At 35.5% G+C, this 21,287-nt stretch overlaps 1 protein-coding gene across 3 annotated transcripts in view; it reads left to right on the top strand.

Moving 5' to 3' along the window:
• The window catches only part of ANAPC10 (anaphase promoting complex subunit 10), a 95,312-nt gene that overhangs the window by 14,580 nt on the left and 59,445 nt on the right, over window positions 1-21,287 (top strand). For 2 of the 3 annotated variants that reach the window (XM_030816195.1, XM_030816194.1), the window contains exon 4: window positions 9,796-9,916. In XM_030816195.1, coding sequence (XP_030672055.1) covers window positions 9,796-9,916 — 121 coding nt within the window. Of the gene's footprint in view, window positions 1-9,795; window positions 9,917-10,126; window positions 10,682-21,287 lie in introns of those variants that run through there. The other variant, XM_030816196.1, reaches the window with a different exon arrangement.

Raw genomic sequence — 21,287 nt, 5'->3', positions numbered from 1 at the left:
AGTGGCCCGATCTCAGCTCACTGCAAGCTCCGCCTCCCGGGTTGACGCCATTCTCCTGCCTCAGCCTCCTGAGTAGCTGGGACTACAGGCGCCTGCCACCATGCCCACCTAATTTTTTGTATTTTTAGTAGAGACAGGGTTTCACCGTTTTAGCCAGGATGGTCTCGATCTCCTGACCTCGTGATCTGCCCGCCTCGGCCTCCCAAAGTGCTGGGATTACAGGCGTGAGCCACTGTGCCTGGCGAATTCTTTTTTATTTTTGTCTAGTGGAATTGATTTGAAGAACCAGTCTTTGCGCTCTGAGATTCTTTCCTCAGCTTGGTGTGTACTGCTGTTAACACTTCTGAATGTATTATGAAATCCTTGTAGTGAGTTTTTCAGCTCTATCAGATCAGTTTGGTTCTTTCTTAAAATAGCTATTTCGTCTTTCAGCTCTTGATTCATTTTACTGGATTCCTTAGATTCCTTGGATTGGGTTTCAACTTCCATCTGCATCTTAATATTCTTCACTGCCATCCAGATTCTGAATTCTGAATTCCAAATGTCTGTCATTTCAATCCGGTTAAGAACCATTGCTGGGCAGCTAGTGTGCTCATTTGGAGGTAAGAAGACACTCTGTCCTTTAGACTTGCCAGAATTCTTGCTGTGGTTCTTTCTCATCTGTGTGGGAAAATGTTCCTTTAATCTTTGAAGTTGCTGTCCTTTAGATGGGACTTTTTTGCTTTTATCTTCTTTGATGTCATCGAGGGTTTGACTGTGGTACAAGTTGGGTTTAGTTGACTGGCTTCATTTCTGGATGATTTCAGGGTACCAAGGCTCAGCTCAGCACTCGTGGGTTGCATGCTTTAATCCAGAGGGCCTTTAACAGACTCAAAACCTTGTTCTCTGGCCCTTCAAGATAAGCAACTGCTGTACTGGAGGGGCCACGGTGTTTCCAGTTTGCTGGCAACAACACTCCAATGAGGGGTGCAGTCAAAGCAGTCAGGGGAAGTCTGTGGGCTAATGTATGCTGGCAGCAGCCCATCTGCGAAAGCTTTCTGATGGTTTAGTGGGGTCTGCTGGTGAAAAAGCTATGGCAGTGGCTGCTGGGAAGCACCCCAGTAGGTAATCTGAGGCTGTGCTGCAATCAGACATGGCCAAGCAGGGACCCTGGGAGAGACTGGCAGAAAAAGTGTTGCTCAGATCAGACTGGCTCGTCCCATGGATAAGATAGCCCTATCTTGTGCAAGTCCAACAATCAACAAAGGCCAAAGCCACCTAGAGGTACATGACAAGCCTTAAGGGACAGGCATCCCTGGCTGTGCTCCACTGTAGCCATTTCCATGCCAAACCTTCTGGGCTCCACACAGGCTGGGGTCCTGTGCCTGCTAACTCTCTAAGCAGCTCACTGCTGGTTCAGATGCCCGTGGGGGTTGTGGGGCCTCCTGCTGCTAGAATCCTGGAGAGTGGACTACTCCACACCTATTTAATTAATTTCTTCCCCAGGAGCTGCTCAGGCCAGAAATGAGTCCTGGTGCTCAGCAACCCCATTCAGGATTCCTAGCTTACTCCCCTTTCAGCCCAGGGTCTGTTTGGTCGTCCCTCTGTCCATTCTCAATGCCTTCCTTCTGACAGTCTGCTTAGAGTATGCCTGTCTTCTTGATGGTCTGGTCTCTTGGTGAATGAAGCTCTTCCTGGCCGCATCTAGTTGGCCATCTTGGCTCTGATCAACCCTGAGATTCTTTTTAAATAAAAGTTTTATTTAAGATGGTTGCTAAAATTAAAATAAAAGTTAGGTACTAGTCTCTTTATTAGTAAATAATAAATGTAATATAAAGTTATAGTTCTACATTTAATCCACTTCTCTTCCTTCCTTTTGAAGAGTGTAAACTCAAGATGGGAAAGGAGGACAGAGCCAGAAGTGTGAAAGATAAATATCTTTCAACTAAAAATAAATATCTTTCAACTAAAAATAAAATAATAATAATATTATATCTTTAATTAATAATTATTAGTAATAATAAATAGTTATTTAATTATAATCAATAATAAATAATAATAAATATATTTCAACTAAAAATAAATATATTTCAAATAAAATGCAGTTTTAGTTGACAATGAGTTTAGTTTCAGTTAACAGTGTGATGTGGTTGCTAAAAAAGCTAGTATGATTTTGGGATGCAATAAGGTAAGCATAGAATCTATGAAGAGCTCCTGGTGTGTTGTATTCCATGTCGGCTTCCCCTGCTAACACTGATAAAGAAGGTCTAGGATATGTTCAGAAGAGAGTAGTCAGAATAGGGGATTGAAGCCAAACAGTAATAAAAAAAAAAAAATTTGGAACATATGGTCTGCCAAAAACTTTGGGGGACATGGTAGCTTTCTTTCCGTAATTTGAAGGATTTATACTTTGTGGAGGAATTAGATGTTTTGTGTGTGTCACCTCATAAGAAAAAACTTTGTCCAAAAGGTAAGAGCTACACAAAGACCAGTTATGGCTTAGTATAAAGAAAACTTTTAAAAATTGGAACTGATCAAAGATAATTTATCTGCTTGATAATAATAGTTGCTACCTGTCAGAAAAATTTTGAACCTAGTTATTTATTGGAATAGATGGTGGTTAGATGCATGATCCTCTAAGCTCATGTTTAGTCCTAATGGTTCTGATTAGGTGTAATTAAAATACATTATGCTTCACTTGCTGAATGTTTAGCATGCTTTTTTTGTGAAATAGCTTTAACTGTTAGAATATGAACATAATTTAAAGTATGAAATATTTCCAAATGCAAGAATAGACACACTAGCAATTAAGTATCACATAGGGCTCATACATTGAAAATCTAATTTGGAAAATTTTCATATTTCTTGGTTTTTCTTTGGAGGAAGGTGCTGTTCTGTCAGCCATGCAGAAAACTTACAAAGAAATGATCTTCATAAAAATTTGAATAGAATATATTAAAAACTGTTACCTAATACATAAATAAATGAAGGGAAAAAGCCCTCTGCCCTCCTCAAAAAGAGAGGTAATTTTTCCTGTTAGTTAGGAGAAATAAGTCCTAAGGTAGAGAGGGGGAAGGAAGAAATATAATAAGAAAATGAAATGTTCTTTGAATGTGTAATTTTGTACTTAAATGGAAAATAGAGAAGCTTTTTGCTTCTCTATTTTATATAATATATATTTTATATATTTTATAAAGTGAATTATTTTCTATTTGTAAAGGGCTAATTCTCTTGGGAAGAATTTCAAAATTTGTTAATAATTTTTAAAGGAAAATTGGGAATAATTTTTTAAGGAAAATTGGGGAGTAATTTAGTTTAATATGGATTATGTGGACTAATGTACTTGTTTGCTGATTTAAAAGGATAAATACTGAAATATTAAACTGAGTAGGAACAAAGCAAAATTTGTGCTTTTGTTTGATCTGCCTTCATCAAAATTTCTACAAATTTTATTAAATGTAATCTTGCTATTTTTATCATGGTAATAACAATTATACAACATTTTTAATTATATTAAAATGATTTCTGTGTCACAAAGAAATTTATTGAAATAGAAAAGGACACAAGAATGCTGAGAAAAATATTGAAAAGTTGTGCTGGTTTGCTTCATTTTAAAGAGAAATTTTGATAGTTTAATAATGAAAGATAAATTATAAATTTTAAAAAACTTGTATTTCCTAAAGCCTGGGTTGAATGAAAACATTGATAGCAATAAACTCCATTATCATTTAAAGCACTTTGAACAGAAAGTACTTTATAAATTTAATAAAATCCTATGTATATTTAAATACCAATATATGTATGGATATAAATTGCTTAAGCCAAATCATACAAATTAGTTTATTTACCCTCCTCCCCAAATTACACTGTTCATAAATTTTAAACTTTATAATTTTGTGACATTTATACTTTTGCTTAATCACCTCTTTGGATTAATTTTAGGTTTTTAAAAAATATCAGGTAACAGGTGAACAACAGGACCTATTGCCTGGTAGCACTATAGTTTCAGCAGCTTAGGTATCTTTGTAAAAAAGCATTTGTGCAATTATAGAATACTTTATTGTATTTTCCCATTATTTTTAAAAGTAGAACAAATGGAAAAATTAAAGTGCTGATGTCATTTAAAAAAGTCCTTTTTACATTGGGTTGTCTTTTTGTTGTTCAGCTGTAAGACTTCTTTATATGTCCTGCTGCAGTTGCTCAACTTTGCCATTGTAGTGTTAAAGCTCCCATAGACACTGTGTATATGACGGAGTGTCACTTGGTTTCAATAAAATTTTATTTACAAAAATAGGTGAGGGTCCACATTTAGCCTGCCAGCTGTAGCTTACCAAGCCCTGCTTTAGAGCAGAAGTTCTCAAACTTTTTAGTCTCAGTACTGCTTCAAACTCTTATTGAGGACTCCAGAAATCTTTATATATATATCTCATTATTTACTATTTTAGAAATTATAGATTAGGGACTTTTAAATTATTTAGTTATTCACTAAAAATAACAATAATTAACCTATTATTTGTTAACAACATAAATAACAATTTTATGAAAAATAACTGTCTCTTCCCAAATAAACAACCACAAAAAATAGTGAGGAGTGTCATTGTTTACATTTTTTGTGAACCTTTTTGGTTCACAAAAAACAGCTGGAATCTCATTTCTGCTTGTTCATTAAATCTTTTACAATATCCCATGTCAGCCTGTGGAAAACTCTACTACATACTCAGAATGATTCTGAAAAAGACAAATTACATCTTAGTAATATTAAGAAAATAGTTCTGACCTTGCTGATCCTCTGAAAGAGTCTTGAGGTCCTCCGTAGGTCCCCAGACCACTCTTTAAGATCATTTCTCTTGGGCAGATTAGCCTCATTACTAAGGCTTGACTCGTCTGGGATGTCAAACGAATGTCTTAGGTATTTGAAGAGGACTTTCCACTTCGGTTATTGGGAGCTTTAATGATTCCTAGTCCTCTGTGACCGCTGGAAATTGTTTGGCTTACTGCTTTCCAGTAATTGTTCTTTCCCCAGTGCTTGTTCTTTGCCTATCCTTGTGAAGTTTTGCTGTATGCATGTTCATATTGTGTTCAGGCATAGAATGAAGGGGACCCCACACATATTTCTGGAGTTTTTTCTTTGTGTAGCTTATTCCTTGTCAATTCAGTAGACTGCTAGATTCTCTTTGGCGTCTCCCTCTTCACATTGCAGTCCCGAAATTGCCTGCAGCCAGAAAACCCAGTTGTTTGTAGGGCTCACCTCATTTATTTCCTTTCTCTCAGGACCTAGAGGCCTGTGCTCCCTGTTGCTCAGCATCTGTGGATGCTTCAGATATGTTCTCCATTATTCTAGTTGTCTGTAGTGGGAAGGCAAGTCATGTAGCAGTTAACCTTCATGAGCAGACGTCTCGGACTTTCTTGTTTTATTTTATTTTATTTATTTTATTTTATTTTATACCATATCTGCTGAAAGTTATGCGTTAATTTCTCATATATCCTTTCAAAACATGGTCTTTGTTGTTGTAGTCTTCCGCGAAAACTTTCATTTTAGCATCCTGTTAACATTGATACAGAGGACATTTTTCACTTCTTATTTTGAGATGGAGTTTCACTCTGTCACCAGGCTGGAGTACAGTAGCGCAATCTTGGCACAGCACCCTCCATCTCCTGGGTTCAAGCGATTCTCCTGCCTCAGCCTCCCAAGTAGCTGGTACTACAGGCACATGCCACCATACCCAGCTAAGTTTTGTATTTTTAGTGGAGACGGGATTTCACCATGTTGGCCAGGATGGTCTCGATCTCTTGGCCTCGTGATCTGCCTGCCTCAGCCTCCCGAATTTGGTCCTGGGATTACAGGCATGCGCCACCGCACCCAGCCCCCATTTTTCACTTTTATACTAGGAACATATATGGAAGAATATAGTTATTTATAAATATTTGCTTCTGATTTAAACAACTATGTGGACTCTATTTTGTCTCAACCTCTTGATAATTTATCTAGCATGTTAAGAAGAACGATTTTAAAAACATGTTTTATAACTATTTTGTTTTTTACATTTAGCTTTAAATGTAAAGGTATTGTCTATCACATACATTTAGTTTTAACTTTTGTTCCTTAGGATTTGTTAGTTACTCTTATATAATGTAGTCACGTAGACCTGGATTAAATTCTGGCTCTGTGCTTTACTAGATGTGTAAACAAGGACCGCTTGCTTAACCTGATGTGAACCTCAGTTGCTTCATCTGTAATACAGACACAGTAATGCTGTGTTAATTAGAAATCAGAACATCTAGTAGCAGAGCTTTTGATAATGGTGTTTTCTACAAGGTGGAAGTTTATTTCTTCTACCTCTTCGTGTAAGAGGAGCCTGGCAGTCCAGGAGTGGTATGGCAGCCTCACAGTGTGTTTGTGGACCCAGTTGCCTTCTCTTTTTACATTCCTTCATTCTTAGCTTGTAGATCTTATCCTCAAGGTTATCTTATGGTCCAAGATGCCTACTGGAATTCCACCTATCATGTCCATATCCCAGGCAGCAGGAAGGAATAGATGAGAAAGGTAAAAGGGGCATGTTTTTCTTTTAAAGAAACCTTCTTTAGTACACACCATCATTTTGTTTAAATCTTACTGGCCATAACTTAGTCATATGGCTATACCTAACTTTAAGGGAAGTTGGATCTTTTAGCCAGATGTTATGAAGAAAGGGGATAAAGGGATTTTAGGTTAGGCAACTAGGAATATCTGTCACTAATGTCTTCAATCAGAATTTCATGGGTTCCAAACCCAATGAGAAATTATTCAGTAGATGCTCGTATCTGTGGTAGCAGGAGGAGGCCAAAATACCAACTTTATAAAACAGACAGAACTGATGTTTGAGAAATATAACTGCATTATATCTTAGTCAAGTGTGTTTCCTAATATTGAACCCTAGAATTAAACAGTCTTACCCATCCAGTTATACCACTAGACCAGGTAGCATGTGCCTCTATTAAATTGGTGGCCTGAAGGAACAAAGCAAATGTTTGGTTCCTGCCAGAAGCTCGTTCTCAGGAGAAAGCGTATAGTGAGTGAGGGGATAGGGAGTGTCCAGGAGTGTTACTTATGTCATCAGAAATAGGGAAGTATTACCCTCTTCCTTCCCCGCTCTTGTAATATCTTATGCTACGAATATAGCATGATGGCTGGCATATAGTGAGCATTCACTATGGAGTGATGATTATTATTATAATGATGGTTTTGAACAGTTTGAGCTACTGCCTTTATGTGTAATAGTCTGTATGTTTAATCTTATCACATACATTGCTATTTGAAAAATAGCATGCTTTTCCATGAAATATTATTTTTAAAATTCATCATGAGATAAAATTGATAAATGGTTTTAAAATTTTTTATTCTACCCTTTAATTGTTTTAAACTTTTGGTGAGGTCACAGTTTCCTATGCAAATTCAATGAAACTATGTATATAGCAAATTATACATACGATTTCTGTGGGTACGTGAACCTTACGATAATAACTCATGGCTTAGAAAAAATCTAAAGAACTACAGACACCTACCTATTACTGTAAACGCGTTATCAATGACTATTGAATGAGCTAAGCACAATTAATTAAAAGGAAGTTTTGGTTAAAATCATGTGAGGTTGACAGACACATTTTTTAATTTCAACTGTGCCCTCCTACTAGCTTTTTGACCTTAAGCCAGTTATTAACCTGAGTGTTATGGTTTTTTTTTTTTTTTTAAATCAGAAAAACGGAGATAATAATCCTATTTGACAACATTGAGAAATAAATGAGACAATATAGAGCATTACTTCTGGGCCAGACACAAAATATTCACTTGCTCTTTGCTGTTACTGTTTTTATTATCATTAGTGTTTTTAGTATTCTTTGCTTTTCTAACCTTGCCCTGATCATCTTGAAGGCAGTGAATAAGGGTAGCTGAATTTCACAATTTAGAAATGTAATTATTCTGAGCAAAAAACTTGATCCTTTAGATCTGCCTTTCTTTTCTTCCTTTTAAAAAAAAAAGTTCTTAAGAGCCATCTTCGTGATCTTTGATCTCTCCATAAGAAGAAAGATCATTTACTTCCTGCTTATGGCTCTTCAAGGAAAAAGGTCTTCAAAAATTTCCTGTCTTTCTTTGCTTCCTCTCCTGTCTCCTTTCTGGCTCAGCAGAGAGAAAGATGTCAGTTTGATACCTTTGGCCTCTTTTAAAAACCTAATAATGGTCTTTATCCTGTCAGCAGTTCCTGGGTATTTAGTGTTTTACCTCTTGATCCGAGGAAAAGTCCTTAGCTTTCCCTATTCCTTTCTAATGAACAGCTTGGGCTACAGAAGTTTGGTCTCCTTACTAAGAGCTACAGAGCCCCTGCTGTTTTTATAGGCTGACTTTTGACACAGAGTACTTCTGTTCAAGGAGCTCATTGTTACAAAGTTAGTGCCAGTTTATACTAGAACTTAACTTTTAAAGCACATGTAAATAGATTTCTTAATAGGTTTTTGGGTAAGTTTTTTAAATCACCTAGATTTTTTTTCCTGGTGGCCAATTAGCACATGCTCATTCCAAAAAATTGTTCAGAAACTATAAAAATCATACAGAAGAAAATAAAGATCTCCTATGGTCCCATCCCACGAAAACAGTCAGTTTTACTATTTTTGGGTAATTCCACCTAGGTCTTTTTCTATATACAAATATAGATTTACATGCCTTTAAAAAATTGTTGTTTTCCCCCAAATGTGATTCTTCTGTACATATTGTTTTATAATCTTTCTTCTACTGTAACTATATATGTACATGATTATTTTAAATAGTTCTATAGCAGTTCGTTGAATGGATATATTGTAATTTATTTAACCAATTCCCTATTGCCATGGATATTTAGGCTGTTTTTAATTTTTTAGTGATTTAATCATAGGACAAGATTTTTCTGCATCCATTTTTTTCTCCAAGGCCAGCCTTCATTAGACATCAATTTTTGAGTGATTGTGTTACTGTATTTTAATGCATTCCCAGAAGTTTGAATTAGTAGGTCAAAGGTTGTGTTTCTAACTGGTGATGAAAACACCTTTTTCTAATCAAATTTGAATACTGTCAGTCGTTTAAATATTTTCCAATATGATGATAAAACTAATATCTCTGGGTGTTTTAATTTCTCTTTCTTTGATTATTAGACGTTGAACACATTTTCATGTTTTATTGGCCACTTGTATTTTTTCTGAGGTTCGTTTTCTATTATATATTTCTTCTTTCCCTAGGATATGTATATTTTAAAATCAATAGCAAAAGAAAGAAAGAAAGAAAGAAAGAAAGAAAAAATCAACAGCAGAATTCTATTTCTTGCATTAAAACTAGGTTGTATTTTTTAAGAAAGGTAGTTTTCTCTTTGCTGGACTCAGTTCCTCACTTAGCTAGTTATTTTCAAGTATTAGTATAGGAAATGAAGTAAGTACTTAGTAAAGGAAACCAAACTTATGAGAATAATTTCTTTGTCTAAAATACAAACGAAGAGAATGGAAATCCTTAATGCTTGTTTGCATGATAAAGTACCTAATTTGGCTTAACTGATCCTTCTCTGCTTGCATCTGGCTCTTGACCATGTTCTACATAGGAGATGTCTGTATAATTAAAATATTATCTGGACCTATATTTAACATATTATCTGGACCTATATTTTTACATTTCTCATTTTTGTTGAAATTAAAAGATATGAAAATGTTGATTCAAATACTCCTTTTAGCAAACTATGATTTTTAAAATCAGAAGATAAGATGCATTGGAAATCTTTTCATATGATGAAGTGCATGTTATTTTTACTTTATTGCTTTTAGAAGAAAAACAACAGTGAAGACATTATGTATTTATGCAGACTACAAATCTGATGAAAGCTATACTCCAAGCAAGATCTCAGTCAGAGTAGGAAATAATTTTCACAACCTTCAAGAAATTCGGGTATGTCTTTCAAATTTTTAAAAATATGTCATCCTTTAACTTTTACTTATTAGAAGATAATCACAGTTGACATTACATTAGACAGGTTGAAATGTTAATATATAAAAGAAAAATATTGGAGAAAACATGTTTGAGTGTAAAATTTTTTTCTTCTGAATTCTAATTGTTCTCTTTATTTTTTCCACAATATTTTATTATTGAAATTTTCAGACATACAGAAAAACTCAAAGAATTGTACAGTGAACGCCAGTATACTCACCTCTTAGCTTCTTTAGTTGTTAATATTTTGCTATATTTGCTTTATTGCAACCTGTCCATCTAACTTTTTTGTGCATTTAAAAATAATTTGCGCATACTTGTCCATTTCACCCCAAATACCAGTGTGATATATTGGTAGAGTTATCAACATTTGCTTAATTTTCATTTGTTAAGATAAAATTTATGCACAATTTTGCATAATCTTAAGTATATTACTTGGTGAGTTTTGACAAACACATACATTTATATGTAATCCCAACTCCTGTTAAAATATAGAACATTTCCACCACTCCAGAGAATTCCATCATATCTGTTCCCAGTTCAGGCTTCATCTCTATCCTACCCTCAGAAATAACTATTATACTGATTTTATTGATTAATTTTTTATCATAGATCCATATTGCCTGTTTTACAATGTCATATGAACAGAGTCATACAGGATATAACTTTTATGTATGGCTTCTTTCACTCAGCCTAGGGTTTTTGAGATTTGTCCATGTAGTTGAATGTGTCACTGCTTCATTCTTTTTTACTTCTGAGTTGTATTTCACTGTTTGAATATACCACAATATATTTATCCTGTGTGAAGTTATTAGGACAGTGCTTTAGTCCTGAAGTATTTCAGAGGTATTTTCAATGACTTTGACCTACATAATTGTGAAGCTGTGGCTGTTGACATTTTTTGGTCAGAAAATCATTAAGCCCAAATAATCATTAAAATCTGGTGGTTCTGAGAGATTTGGGAAGCACTTGTGATCTTTGAAAGGCCTCCAGTTAATTTGTGGTCTTGGCTCTTATTTGACTTAGTGTTTATATTAAGATGTGTCTCTAAATTTATATGTTTTATCTGAGTTAGTAATAAAATACTTAATATAAATCACATGTACTTTCATTGTTTTCTCATTAAATAAGTGTTGTTCTCATAAAATTTGCATATGTATTGACAAATAAGAACAGGTGAGGATACTGTCCAAGGTATTTTTGTTGTTTTGTCTTTTGAGATATTCATTGTTTTTTAAAAAATTATTAAATGTATGTATCGTGTGCAGTATGATGTTTTGAAATATACATACTTTGTAGAATGACTAAAGCTAGTTAACATATGCATTACTTCACATACCACTTTTTTGTGGTGAGAACTCTCAAAATCCACTCTCCTAGCAATCTTCAAGAATATAACACATTGTTTATTAATGTAGTCACTGTTATATACTGGATCTCTTGATTTTATTCTTCCTATCGAACTGAAATTTTGTACCCTTTGACCAACATCTCCCCAATCCCTCCTTCCATTATAGCCCCTAGAAACTATCATTCTCCTTCTGCTTCTGAGTTCAACTTTTTAATATTCCATATATAAATAAGATCATGTGGTATTTGTCTTTCTGTGCCTGGCTTGTTTCATTTATCAATAGTGTTCTCCAGTTCCATCCACGCTGCTGCAAATGACAGGATTTCCTTCTCTTTAGGGCTGTATAATATTCCATTGGGTGTATATACCCCACAGTTTATTTACCCATTCGTTCATTCATTGATGAATACTTAGGTTGATTCTATGTCTTAGCTATTGTGAATAATGCTGCAGTGAACATGGGAGTGCCATCTTGCTGACATCTGAACTCAAGTTGTTTGTTACTTTGAGATAGCTTCTTGGTCTTGTTATAGACAATTATCTTAATTTACTTTTTTTTTTTTTCTGTTTTTTTGGAGACGGAGTCTTACTCTGTTGCCCACGCTGGAGTGCAGTGGTATGATCTTGGCTCACTGCAACCTCTGCCTCCCAGGTTCAAACAATTCTTATACCTCAGCCTCTTGAGTAGCTGGGATTACAGGAATGCGCCACCATGCCCAGCTAATTTTTTCTATTTTTAGTAGAGACGGAGTTTCGCTGTGTTGGCCAGGCTGGTCTCGAACTCCGGCCTCAAGTGATCTGCCTCTCTCGGCCTCCTAAAGTGCTAGGATTACAGGCGTGAGCCACCATGCCTGACCCTTACTTTAAAGAAACCCTTCTTGAAAACTAATTTCAGCTTCTGAAAAATTGAAAAATTGTTGTAAATTAAATAGTTTTCTTTTAATTTAAAAACATTTCTTCTTTTGTCTGACAGGCCATGCTGGTTGATGTGTACTTCCTGTGCTTGAATAGATTAATAAATAAATCAGCTCTTAGTCTTCTTAAGTTTTTCTGTTCACCCAGTACTTTTTAAATTCAGAATATTTAAAATTTTTTTTAAATCATAATCTTTTTTTTTTTCTTTTTTTGACAGAGTCTTGCTCTGTCACCCAGGCTAGAGTGCAATGGCCTGATCTCAGCTCACTGCAGCCTCTGCCTCCCGGGTTCAAGTGATTCTCCTGCCTCAGCCTCCTTTGTATTTTTAGTAGAGACGGGGTTTTGCCATGTTGGCCAGGCTGGTCTCGAACTCCTGACCTCAAGTGATCCACCCACCTCGGCCTCCCAGAGTGCTGAGATTACAGGTTTGAGCCACCGCGCCTGGCCCCTTATTTTTGGACCAATTGACAGCCCTTCTTTTAGTCACATATCTGATACATTTAATCAGTGTTTAGTTCTCTGATGACTTGATGTATTAGATTGTATTTTATTAAAAATTTCACATTACCAAATGATTGGATCACTCATATTGATAAGCCTTTTGTAAGTAGAGTTGGCTTGTTTTGATATATAACTAAAGATTTATCATATAGCTCCTCAGGCAGTTGTGTAAGTGAAACACTAGCAATGAAATGTTTTGATTTGATATACGTGGTATATATTTGAAACTTCCACTAGATGTCACTGTTGTCCTTTATTTTCTAGTTTCGTAGCCTATTTGTAATAAGTTCAAGACCTCAAGTAATCTTAGTTGTACTTGTTTTTCCTAGAGAATATATATTCAAGAACTCTTTGATGCATTTTTGGGAAGTGTACATATTCATATGAAATTTCTAGGTATCTGTATTAAAGATGTTTTGTATTCTATTGTAAATTTTACTCACATTAAATAAGGATTTTGAGAAGTTAACAGGAGAAACTTTAAGCGATATTTGGACCTTGTAAAGTACTTTTAATCTAGTCTTTGCTTCTGTCATCTAAGTGCTGAAACTTTAGCCATATAGAAAAAGAGCTCTTATAGGTAGTCTCTTAATTTTTTCTAAGTGTGTTTATATTTCTGTTTAGTGACCACATAGCCTCATGAGACCAGTAATACAAAATATTACCAGGTGATAATGTGAGTTGTTTTCCTGGAAAACTTAATGAACATACTACTTTTCTGCCATAGTTCTTACTAAGGAACCATAATTTTTGGATGTTGCTTTAAATTATTAGTGCCTAGCTTTTGCAGCTCGTGATATGAATACTTTTATCTTTTAATTATACATCTTTTTATGAGATTTATACTGTTTACCTTTTTTTCGTTGTAAGTTAAATAAGAGTCTGATAGCACTTCGCTTTTTAAGGAAAGATGAAGCAGATCATGATTTTATTTTTTCTGTTATTCTACCACAATATCTAAATATATAAAAAAAAACTTTGCTGCTTCTGACTCAGATACTAAAACAAGTAATTAAAATAGTGTGAACTTTTATGAGGTTTTTAGAGTCATCATTTCATTAGTTATAGTACTGATTTAACTGAGTGGAAAATCCACCTAAATCTTTTTTATTTTTCCATGGATGTTTGCCCACTGGAGGGTGTAGTGTAGTGTGTATTGAAATGTTTTAATAGATTTTCCTTTTTTTCACTAGAAATTATGAATTTGTTTACTTGAAATGCTTATTTTTTGTAATTGTTGATTTGAAGTAGTAATTTAAAAAACAGTCTAAGATGAGAAAAGCATATAGCTACCTTATTTAGCAATAAATTATTCTTTTTCTATCCTATTTATTTTCCTTCATTTTAGTTATGAAGCATGTATTGTATCTAGATCTTTGTTACTTCTATTGATAACTCTCTACAAAGGCATCAGACCCTTCCTTTAATACCCTAGAATGTGTATTTTAACCACTATACCTGAGGACTTAAATTGAACTTCCTTTTGAATAGTCACAAGATACTAAAACTGGATTTGGCCAAACAGAATATTTTTAATGACAAAATTGAAATTATTTATGCTTCTCGTTCTACTTTCTTGTATTCAAACTATCCCATTCCACATAAATTGAAAACCAGCAATTTAAGAACATTTTATAAGATGTTTGCAATTTATTGCTTCTACACAAGAGACTATTTCTATATAGAAGTGATAATTTAGCATTTCTGAGTCTACACTGTCTTTCTTTGCAGAATGCTTCATCTCAGTTGGGTTACTTTTGTGCATGAGTTCATGTTATTCAAGAGAAATTTTCAAATCACGATGGTAGTTTTTAAGTTCTTAAATCCCTTGCATTTTAGCATTATGTTTTGATTTAATGTTGTTCTTTTCTTTTGCTCTCAGAAGGGAAAATAATGTGTGAGATTTTTTTTTTTTATCATTTAGAGCAATGGACTAAAGAACATTGTATTTTAGATGTGATCATTATAGCATTTTAGGAAATATCTCTAGCTGAAATTCAAGGATAGTCCTTTTCAGTTTGCTAACTAGTTATTGTTGTTTTTAAAAATTATTGTAGAATATTTTGTACTTAAATATGAAACTAAGGTGTTTTTTTAGACACACTGTGACAGTTCTCAAATTATTTCTATATTGTTATATGAGAAACAACTTGTTAAGGTTAAGTAGATACTTTCAGCATATGTGAAAGTCGTCCTTTGGTTTATTGCTTCTAAAATTTGTGACCACGAAAGGATAAAATATTGATAGAGCACAAGAGCACAAGATTGAGTACTTAAGTGAATTTTAAGCCCTGTTTTTGTCTTCAGATAATAAAGCTGTTACCAAGTGATTTTTTTTTAAAGGAGGCTTGAAATAAGTCTTCAGTGTTAAAGAGAGCTGTAATATTTTCCCATGGTTTCATGTGGCCTTTCGCTGTCTACTTGTGTCTTATTTCAGTAGCACAACCATGTGAGTCCATATATGGTACTTTGACAGAAGTGGTTAATATGTCAGTTCTTCTGATAAAATAATATTTCCTATTAAAATTTGGGTTCCGCTAATGTATGTGATAGAGTAAGAAGATGCAGACAAAAGCTCTGGCTCTATTTGTTGATCCCAAAATCTACTTATATTTGCTTTCTTATGAGGGGCCTATTTTAAACAATTTGATATAAAGTGGAATGACTTAGGCGGTATCTATAAACATAAATTGGTTTGATAAGACAAAGTGTAATTTATCAAGTCTTTGAAAAAATAGTTTTTTGTTGAATTTAGCTAGTTTAAAAGATTTTTTTTTTTAAATTAGTTTCATAACTAACTTTAGTTCATCTTTGAAGTCATTGTAGAATGTTTTGGTGTGATACACATAATTTTTAGGCCAAAAAATGTTATCTTCTAACCTTCTCTAAAAGCAATATATAGAATTTTTGAAAACTTTTATTTATTATTATATGCATCACCTATTTCCAAAATGGAGTTGAGGTAACTATGCATTTGGGGTATATTTCCTTTTGGAACTAAAATATGTTATACAGAAAAGTATCATCTGTATTTTTAAGAAGAAGTATCATCTATATTTTTAAGAAACTTTATTGTATCTTGTTTTTGTTTGACCACAAACTTGTACTATAGATTATTTAAGAGATGTAGTCTGGCATTTCATACAAAACAGATTCATGCTTTATTCTGTGAATAATGCTGTAGGGCCTGCTAAGTGCCAGGTACTGTATTAGATACTGGGGATACAATTAAGTCACAGTTTCTGCTTTTGAGCACTTCATAGTCTCATGGAAGAGTATGCAAAAAATTCTCAGTTGCCATATGGTATAGTAAGTACCTGGAGGTGGCTATGGGAACACAATGGAATATTGTGTTTAAAAACACAATATTGTTTTGTGGTTTTTAAAGCCCAGTGGTTTAAAAAACTGAAGAGGTTGATGGTTCAACTGACTGTTTAGGATAAATACAAAGCCTATTCAGGTGCAAAATCAAGTGGAGGCATTCTAGCAGGGTCGTAATGTACATAAAGGTATGGAAGCACAGTAGCATGGTATAGTGACAGAAGTGCAAGTAATTCAGTCTGCCATGGAAGCTGGATAGGTCTGAGGGAGTGGTAAGAAAGACTGGAGAAGTATTTATTCATTCAGCACATTTATTGTGATGTAACATGGTTCCCATACATAAGTTTATATTCTTGTAGGGAAATAAATACAGTATATAATTGTTTCAGTGAAAATGTATAGTCAGATTGTACGTAATGTCAGACATTAAATGAGGAAACATTGACACAGCTTAATCATGGGAATGGGGGAGCTGGAGCACCTAGAGACCAGGTAGGTATAATATTAGCCAGGTAAAAATTATGAGGATTTAATTAAGGCTACGGCAGTTGGGTTCCCTATATTTGAAATAAATTAAAAGGACTTGTGAATGATTGCTACCTGGGATATATTCAGAATATTGGGTAGGACTTGAGTACGTAGAAAAGGGCATCTAGAATTCTCAGCTTAGGCAAGTGGTTGAAAGTTGGCGTTTACTAGTAATGGCATACAGAGAAGGAACATTCTGAGGAGGAGGGGCAGAGAGAAAGGGGCTTAGGTAATGAGATTAATTTTAGTCACTGATTTCTGGTGTCTCTTCAAATGGAGGGATTTTCAGTAGGTAGTCCATGGATAGTAGGGTATGGTATATGGATCTGAACTTAAGGAAGGAAGTTTGGGTTAGAGATACAGATTTGGGAATCATCAGTGTGTAAATAGAAGTTTAGATATAAAAGAAGGGTGCTAGGGCTGGAACCATGAAGATGCCAATATTCAAGAGTTGGATAGGAAAAGGCTATCCAGTGAAGAAAGCTGAGAGGAACTCTCAGAAAGATGAGAAGAAAATTAAGAGAATATGTTGTCATATTCTCATATGAAGTCAGGATTATTTAGGCAGATAGGGACTGAAACATTTCCTCTATTTTATGTTTTAATAGGCAGTTTATTTAATGTAATTTACTTAATGCAATTCTGAACTAAGGTAGTTCTTAAAACTTGTTTAAGCACTCTTTGGAGTAATTGTTTCTAAATTTATAGATTGGGGACTAATGAAATGATTTAATAGTAGGAATTCCATCTTTTCTTATTATAATATTTGTGCCAAATAAGATGATTCTGAGGAAGATTCTTGTTTTGTTTCATAATGTGTTGATTTGGAAGGTTTTGTACTGCTAATGCATGCTTAAAGTAAAGTTAGAAGTTGATGAATTTTCTTTCAAGAGCATTGTCCTGTAAGGTCACTTTTTTCAAGTAATCTTTTGCAGCAGTTATAGAAGACCTACACTGTTTCTTTTAGGCAAAGTGGCAATGGTAACAGCCTAGGGCAAAGAAGACAAAAAACCCACAAAATCTAAAAACCCTTTATTTAACCATATGACAGGATATGATTCAAGAGAAATATGCATTTTACTTATGAAAATGAAAATGACATGGTTTTGGAAATGCAGATTATCAATCCCTCTTATAAGGAAAACATACTGGGAATATAGCCTGCTGGTCAGAGCAGGGGTGGGCACTTGGCTGAGAACCTAGCCTAGTGTCTGAAACAGTAGGCATTTAATTAAAAAATTGTTAAATAACCGTACTGTTACAGGACCCCGCCACTTACCCAAACTTGTTAACCTTTGGGTCGGGGATTTCCACACTATAGTCCCTTCAGTGGTCGCCAGAAAGATGTTACAAGGAAAGAGGTCCCAATCCAGACCCCAAGAGGGGGTTCTTGTATCTTGTGCAAGAAGGAATTCAGGGCAAATCCATAAAGTGAAAGCGAGTTTTTTAAGAAAGTAGAGGAATGAAAGAATGGCTACTACATAGAGCAGCCCTGAGGGCTGCTGGTTGCCCATCTTTATGGTTATTTCTTGATGATATGCTAAACAAGGGATTGATTATTTGTGCCTCCCCTTTTTAGACCATATAGGGTAACTTCCTGACTTTGCCATGGCATTTGTAAACTGTCATGGTGCTGGTGGGAGTGTAGCAGTGAGGACGACCAGAGGTCACTCTCGTGGCCATCTTGGTTTTGGTGGGTTTGGGCCAGCTTCTTTACTGCAGCCTGTTTTATTAGCAAGGTCTTTATGACCTGTATCTTATGCTGACCTTGTATCTCATCTGGTGACTTAGCATGCCTTAACCGTCTGGGAATGCTAAATCTCAGCTTCATTTTACCCAGTTCCTATTCAAGATGGAGTTGCTCTGGTTTCACACGCCTCTGACAATACCAGCAGTTCATAGGCTTGCCATTGACCCATGCTAGTGTAGTTTGCTTCAAAGAGATTATCTGGGCAAATCAGATTCCCTGTCTCAGACATTTTAAAAACTTTTTTAATTGCAAAAAACATATACCACAAAATTTATCACCTGAACCATTTTTTATGTACAGTTAGTTCAGTAGTGTTACATATATGGTATTCACGTGGTTGTGAATACACATTTCCAGAACTTTTTTGTCTTTCAAAACCAAAAATCGTAGTCATTAAATAACAACTGCCAGTTTTCCCCTTCTCCAGGCCCTGGTGAGCACTGTTCTAGTTTTTGTTTCTGTGAATTTGACTGCTGAAGATACCTCATATAAGTGAAATCATACAATATTTGTCCTTTTTTGACTAGCTTACTTCACTTAGCATAATGTACTCAAGGTTCATGTTGTATCATGTGACAGGATTTCCTTTATTTTTTTATTTAATTTATTTTTTATTTTTTTGAGACAGAGTCTGGCTCTGTCACCCAGGCTGGAGTGCAGTGACGCGATCTCGGCTCACTACAACCTCTGCCTCCTGGGTTCAAGTGATTCTCATGCCTTAGCCTCCTGAGTAGCTGAGACTACAGGCACACACCTCCATGCCCGGCTAACTTTTGTATTTTTGGTGTAGACAGGGTTTCACCATTTTGTTCAGGCTAGTCTCGAACTCCTGACCTCAGGTGATCCGCCCACCTTGGCCTCTCAAAGTGCTGGGATTACAGGCCTGAGCCACCTCACCGGCCTCCTTTTTTTTAAAGACCAAAGAATATTCAGCAGGTACAAAATGTATGTACTTCATTTTGCTTATCTGTTCATCTCTCAGCGGTCACTTGGGTTGTTCCCACCTCTTGCCTAATGTGAATAGCAGTGCTGTGAACAGTGGGTGTACACGTATCTTAAGATCCTTTATTCAGCTCTTTTGGGTATGTATGCAGATGTTGGGTTTCTGGATTACAAGTTAGTTCTATTTTTAATTTTTTTGCCTTAGAAATTTAACTCAGAAGAAACAGTGGCAAAGTTAGCATCGGCAAGATCTGATACTGAGAGAGAGTGATATGGAAAAGGGTGGGTAAGGTGAAGGGCCATGTGCAAACTGAAGTTATAAAGTAGAAGAGTACAACTTTAAGATACGGGAAGACACAGAATGGTGTAGAATGAATAAAATAGATGCAAGGGTAGATACATAACAAGGAGAAAGAACAATGAACTTGAGCAAGTGGCTGGGGTCTCTAATAGTCTTCATTTACTGACCTCTTTCATACTTGACCACTTTTTCCTGAGTTCCATGGACACACACATGCACACACACACATGCGCTGCACACACACACACACACACACACACACACACACACACACTATTCAGTATGTCCCCTCATCCTGTGGTAAGTTTTTTTTTTTTTTTGAGACAGAATCTCGCTCCATTGCTCAGGCTGTAGTGCAGTGGCGCGATCTTGCTCACTGCAAGCTCCGCCTCCCGGGTTCACGCCATTCTCCTGCCTCAGTCTCCCTAGTAGCTGGGACTACAGGTGCCCGCCACCATGCCTGGCTAATTTTTTGTGTATTTTTTTTAGTAGAGACGGGGTTTCACCGTGTTGGCCAGGATGGTCTCGATCTCCTGACCTCGTGATCTGCCCGCCTCAGCCTCCCAAAGTGCTGGAATTACAGGCGTGAGCCACCGTGCCTGGTATGGTAAATTTTGCCTAAATATTTTTGGCAACTAACATGTTGCTGATTAAAACAGTAGTAATTGGGCCGGGCACGGTGGCTCAGGCTTGTAATACCAGCACTTTGGGAGGCCGTGGCGGGCAGATCATGAAGTCGAGAGATTGAGACCATCCTGGCCAACACGGTGAAACCCCATCTCTACTAAAATTAGAAAAATTATCTGGGAGTGGTGGCGAGTGCCTGTAATCTCAGCTACTCAGGAGGCTGAGGCAGGAGAATCACTTGAACCTGGGAGGCAGAGGTTGCAGTGAGCCAAGATTGTGCCACTGCAGTCCAGCCTGGTGACAGAGCGAGACTTCGTCTCAAGACAAAACAAAACAAAACAAAAAAACACACAGTAGTAATCAGCTGAAAGTGCTGCAGTAAATCTTGCTGAAACTACCTGCTGAAGCATTTTATCATAATTTAAAAGTATATCTTAATAGAGGTGAGCCTACTTAGGAACCTCATTTTTTTTTCCAGCCTCATGTTTTACATGTGGTAAATGAAGAATCAATGAATCTTCAAGTCTCAAGATAAAGGAATGAGAATATTGAAGGAGAAACTGTAAATTAAATACAATGCATACTTTCCTGTGTCCATTTCTCTTTCATAAAGGAATTAAGAGAATTCTTCATACAAGGATTTGTAGATATTTGGGAACCTTTCCTCTTGTATTTGAAATTATAGTTGATGGTACAAAACAGAAACCGTAGCTTAGCCATCTCACCACTTTTTTAGAATCAGTTACCTACTTTGTAATTAGATAGCTAATTAAGAATGATAATTAGCTAATTGGATGGCCTACAACTAGTCTTGATTTCTTATACTTAAGTAGGACAGAGGCAGTACGTAGAGGAAGCTTCCTAAGAACTTACAGTGAGAAAAGATCTAGATTTAGACTAAATGGTACCTTAAGTATGAGGCAATAGTAGGGAAATTGTTCAGATAATATGTTAGCTATCTATTTTAATCTTTATTGAGCCTAAAGTCTTTAGGTCTTTAGATTTAATCTTGTTCCAAATTAACATGTTTCCTGAGTAGCTATGTGAATTTTCTGTTACTTGTTTTTGATAATGAAAAGATTAAATTCTTGTTCTG

The sequence above is a fragment of the Nomascus leucogenys genome, chromosome 7b, assembly GCF_006542625.1.
Source record: "Nomascus leucogenys isolate Asia chromosome 7b, Asia_NLE_v1, whole genome shotgun sequence".
Taxonomy (NCBI): Eukaryota; Metazoa; Chordata; class Mammalia; order Primates; family Hylobatidae; genus Nomascus; species Nomascus leucogenys.
This window is presented reverse-complemented; position numbering and strand designations above follow the sequence as displayed.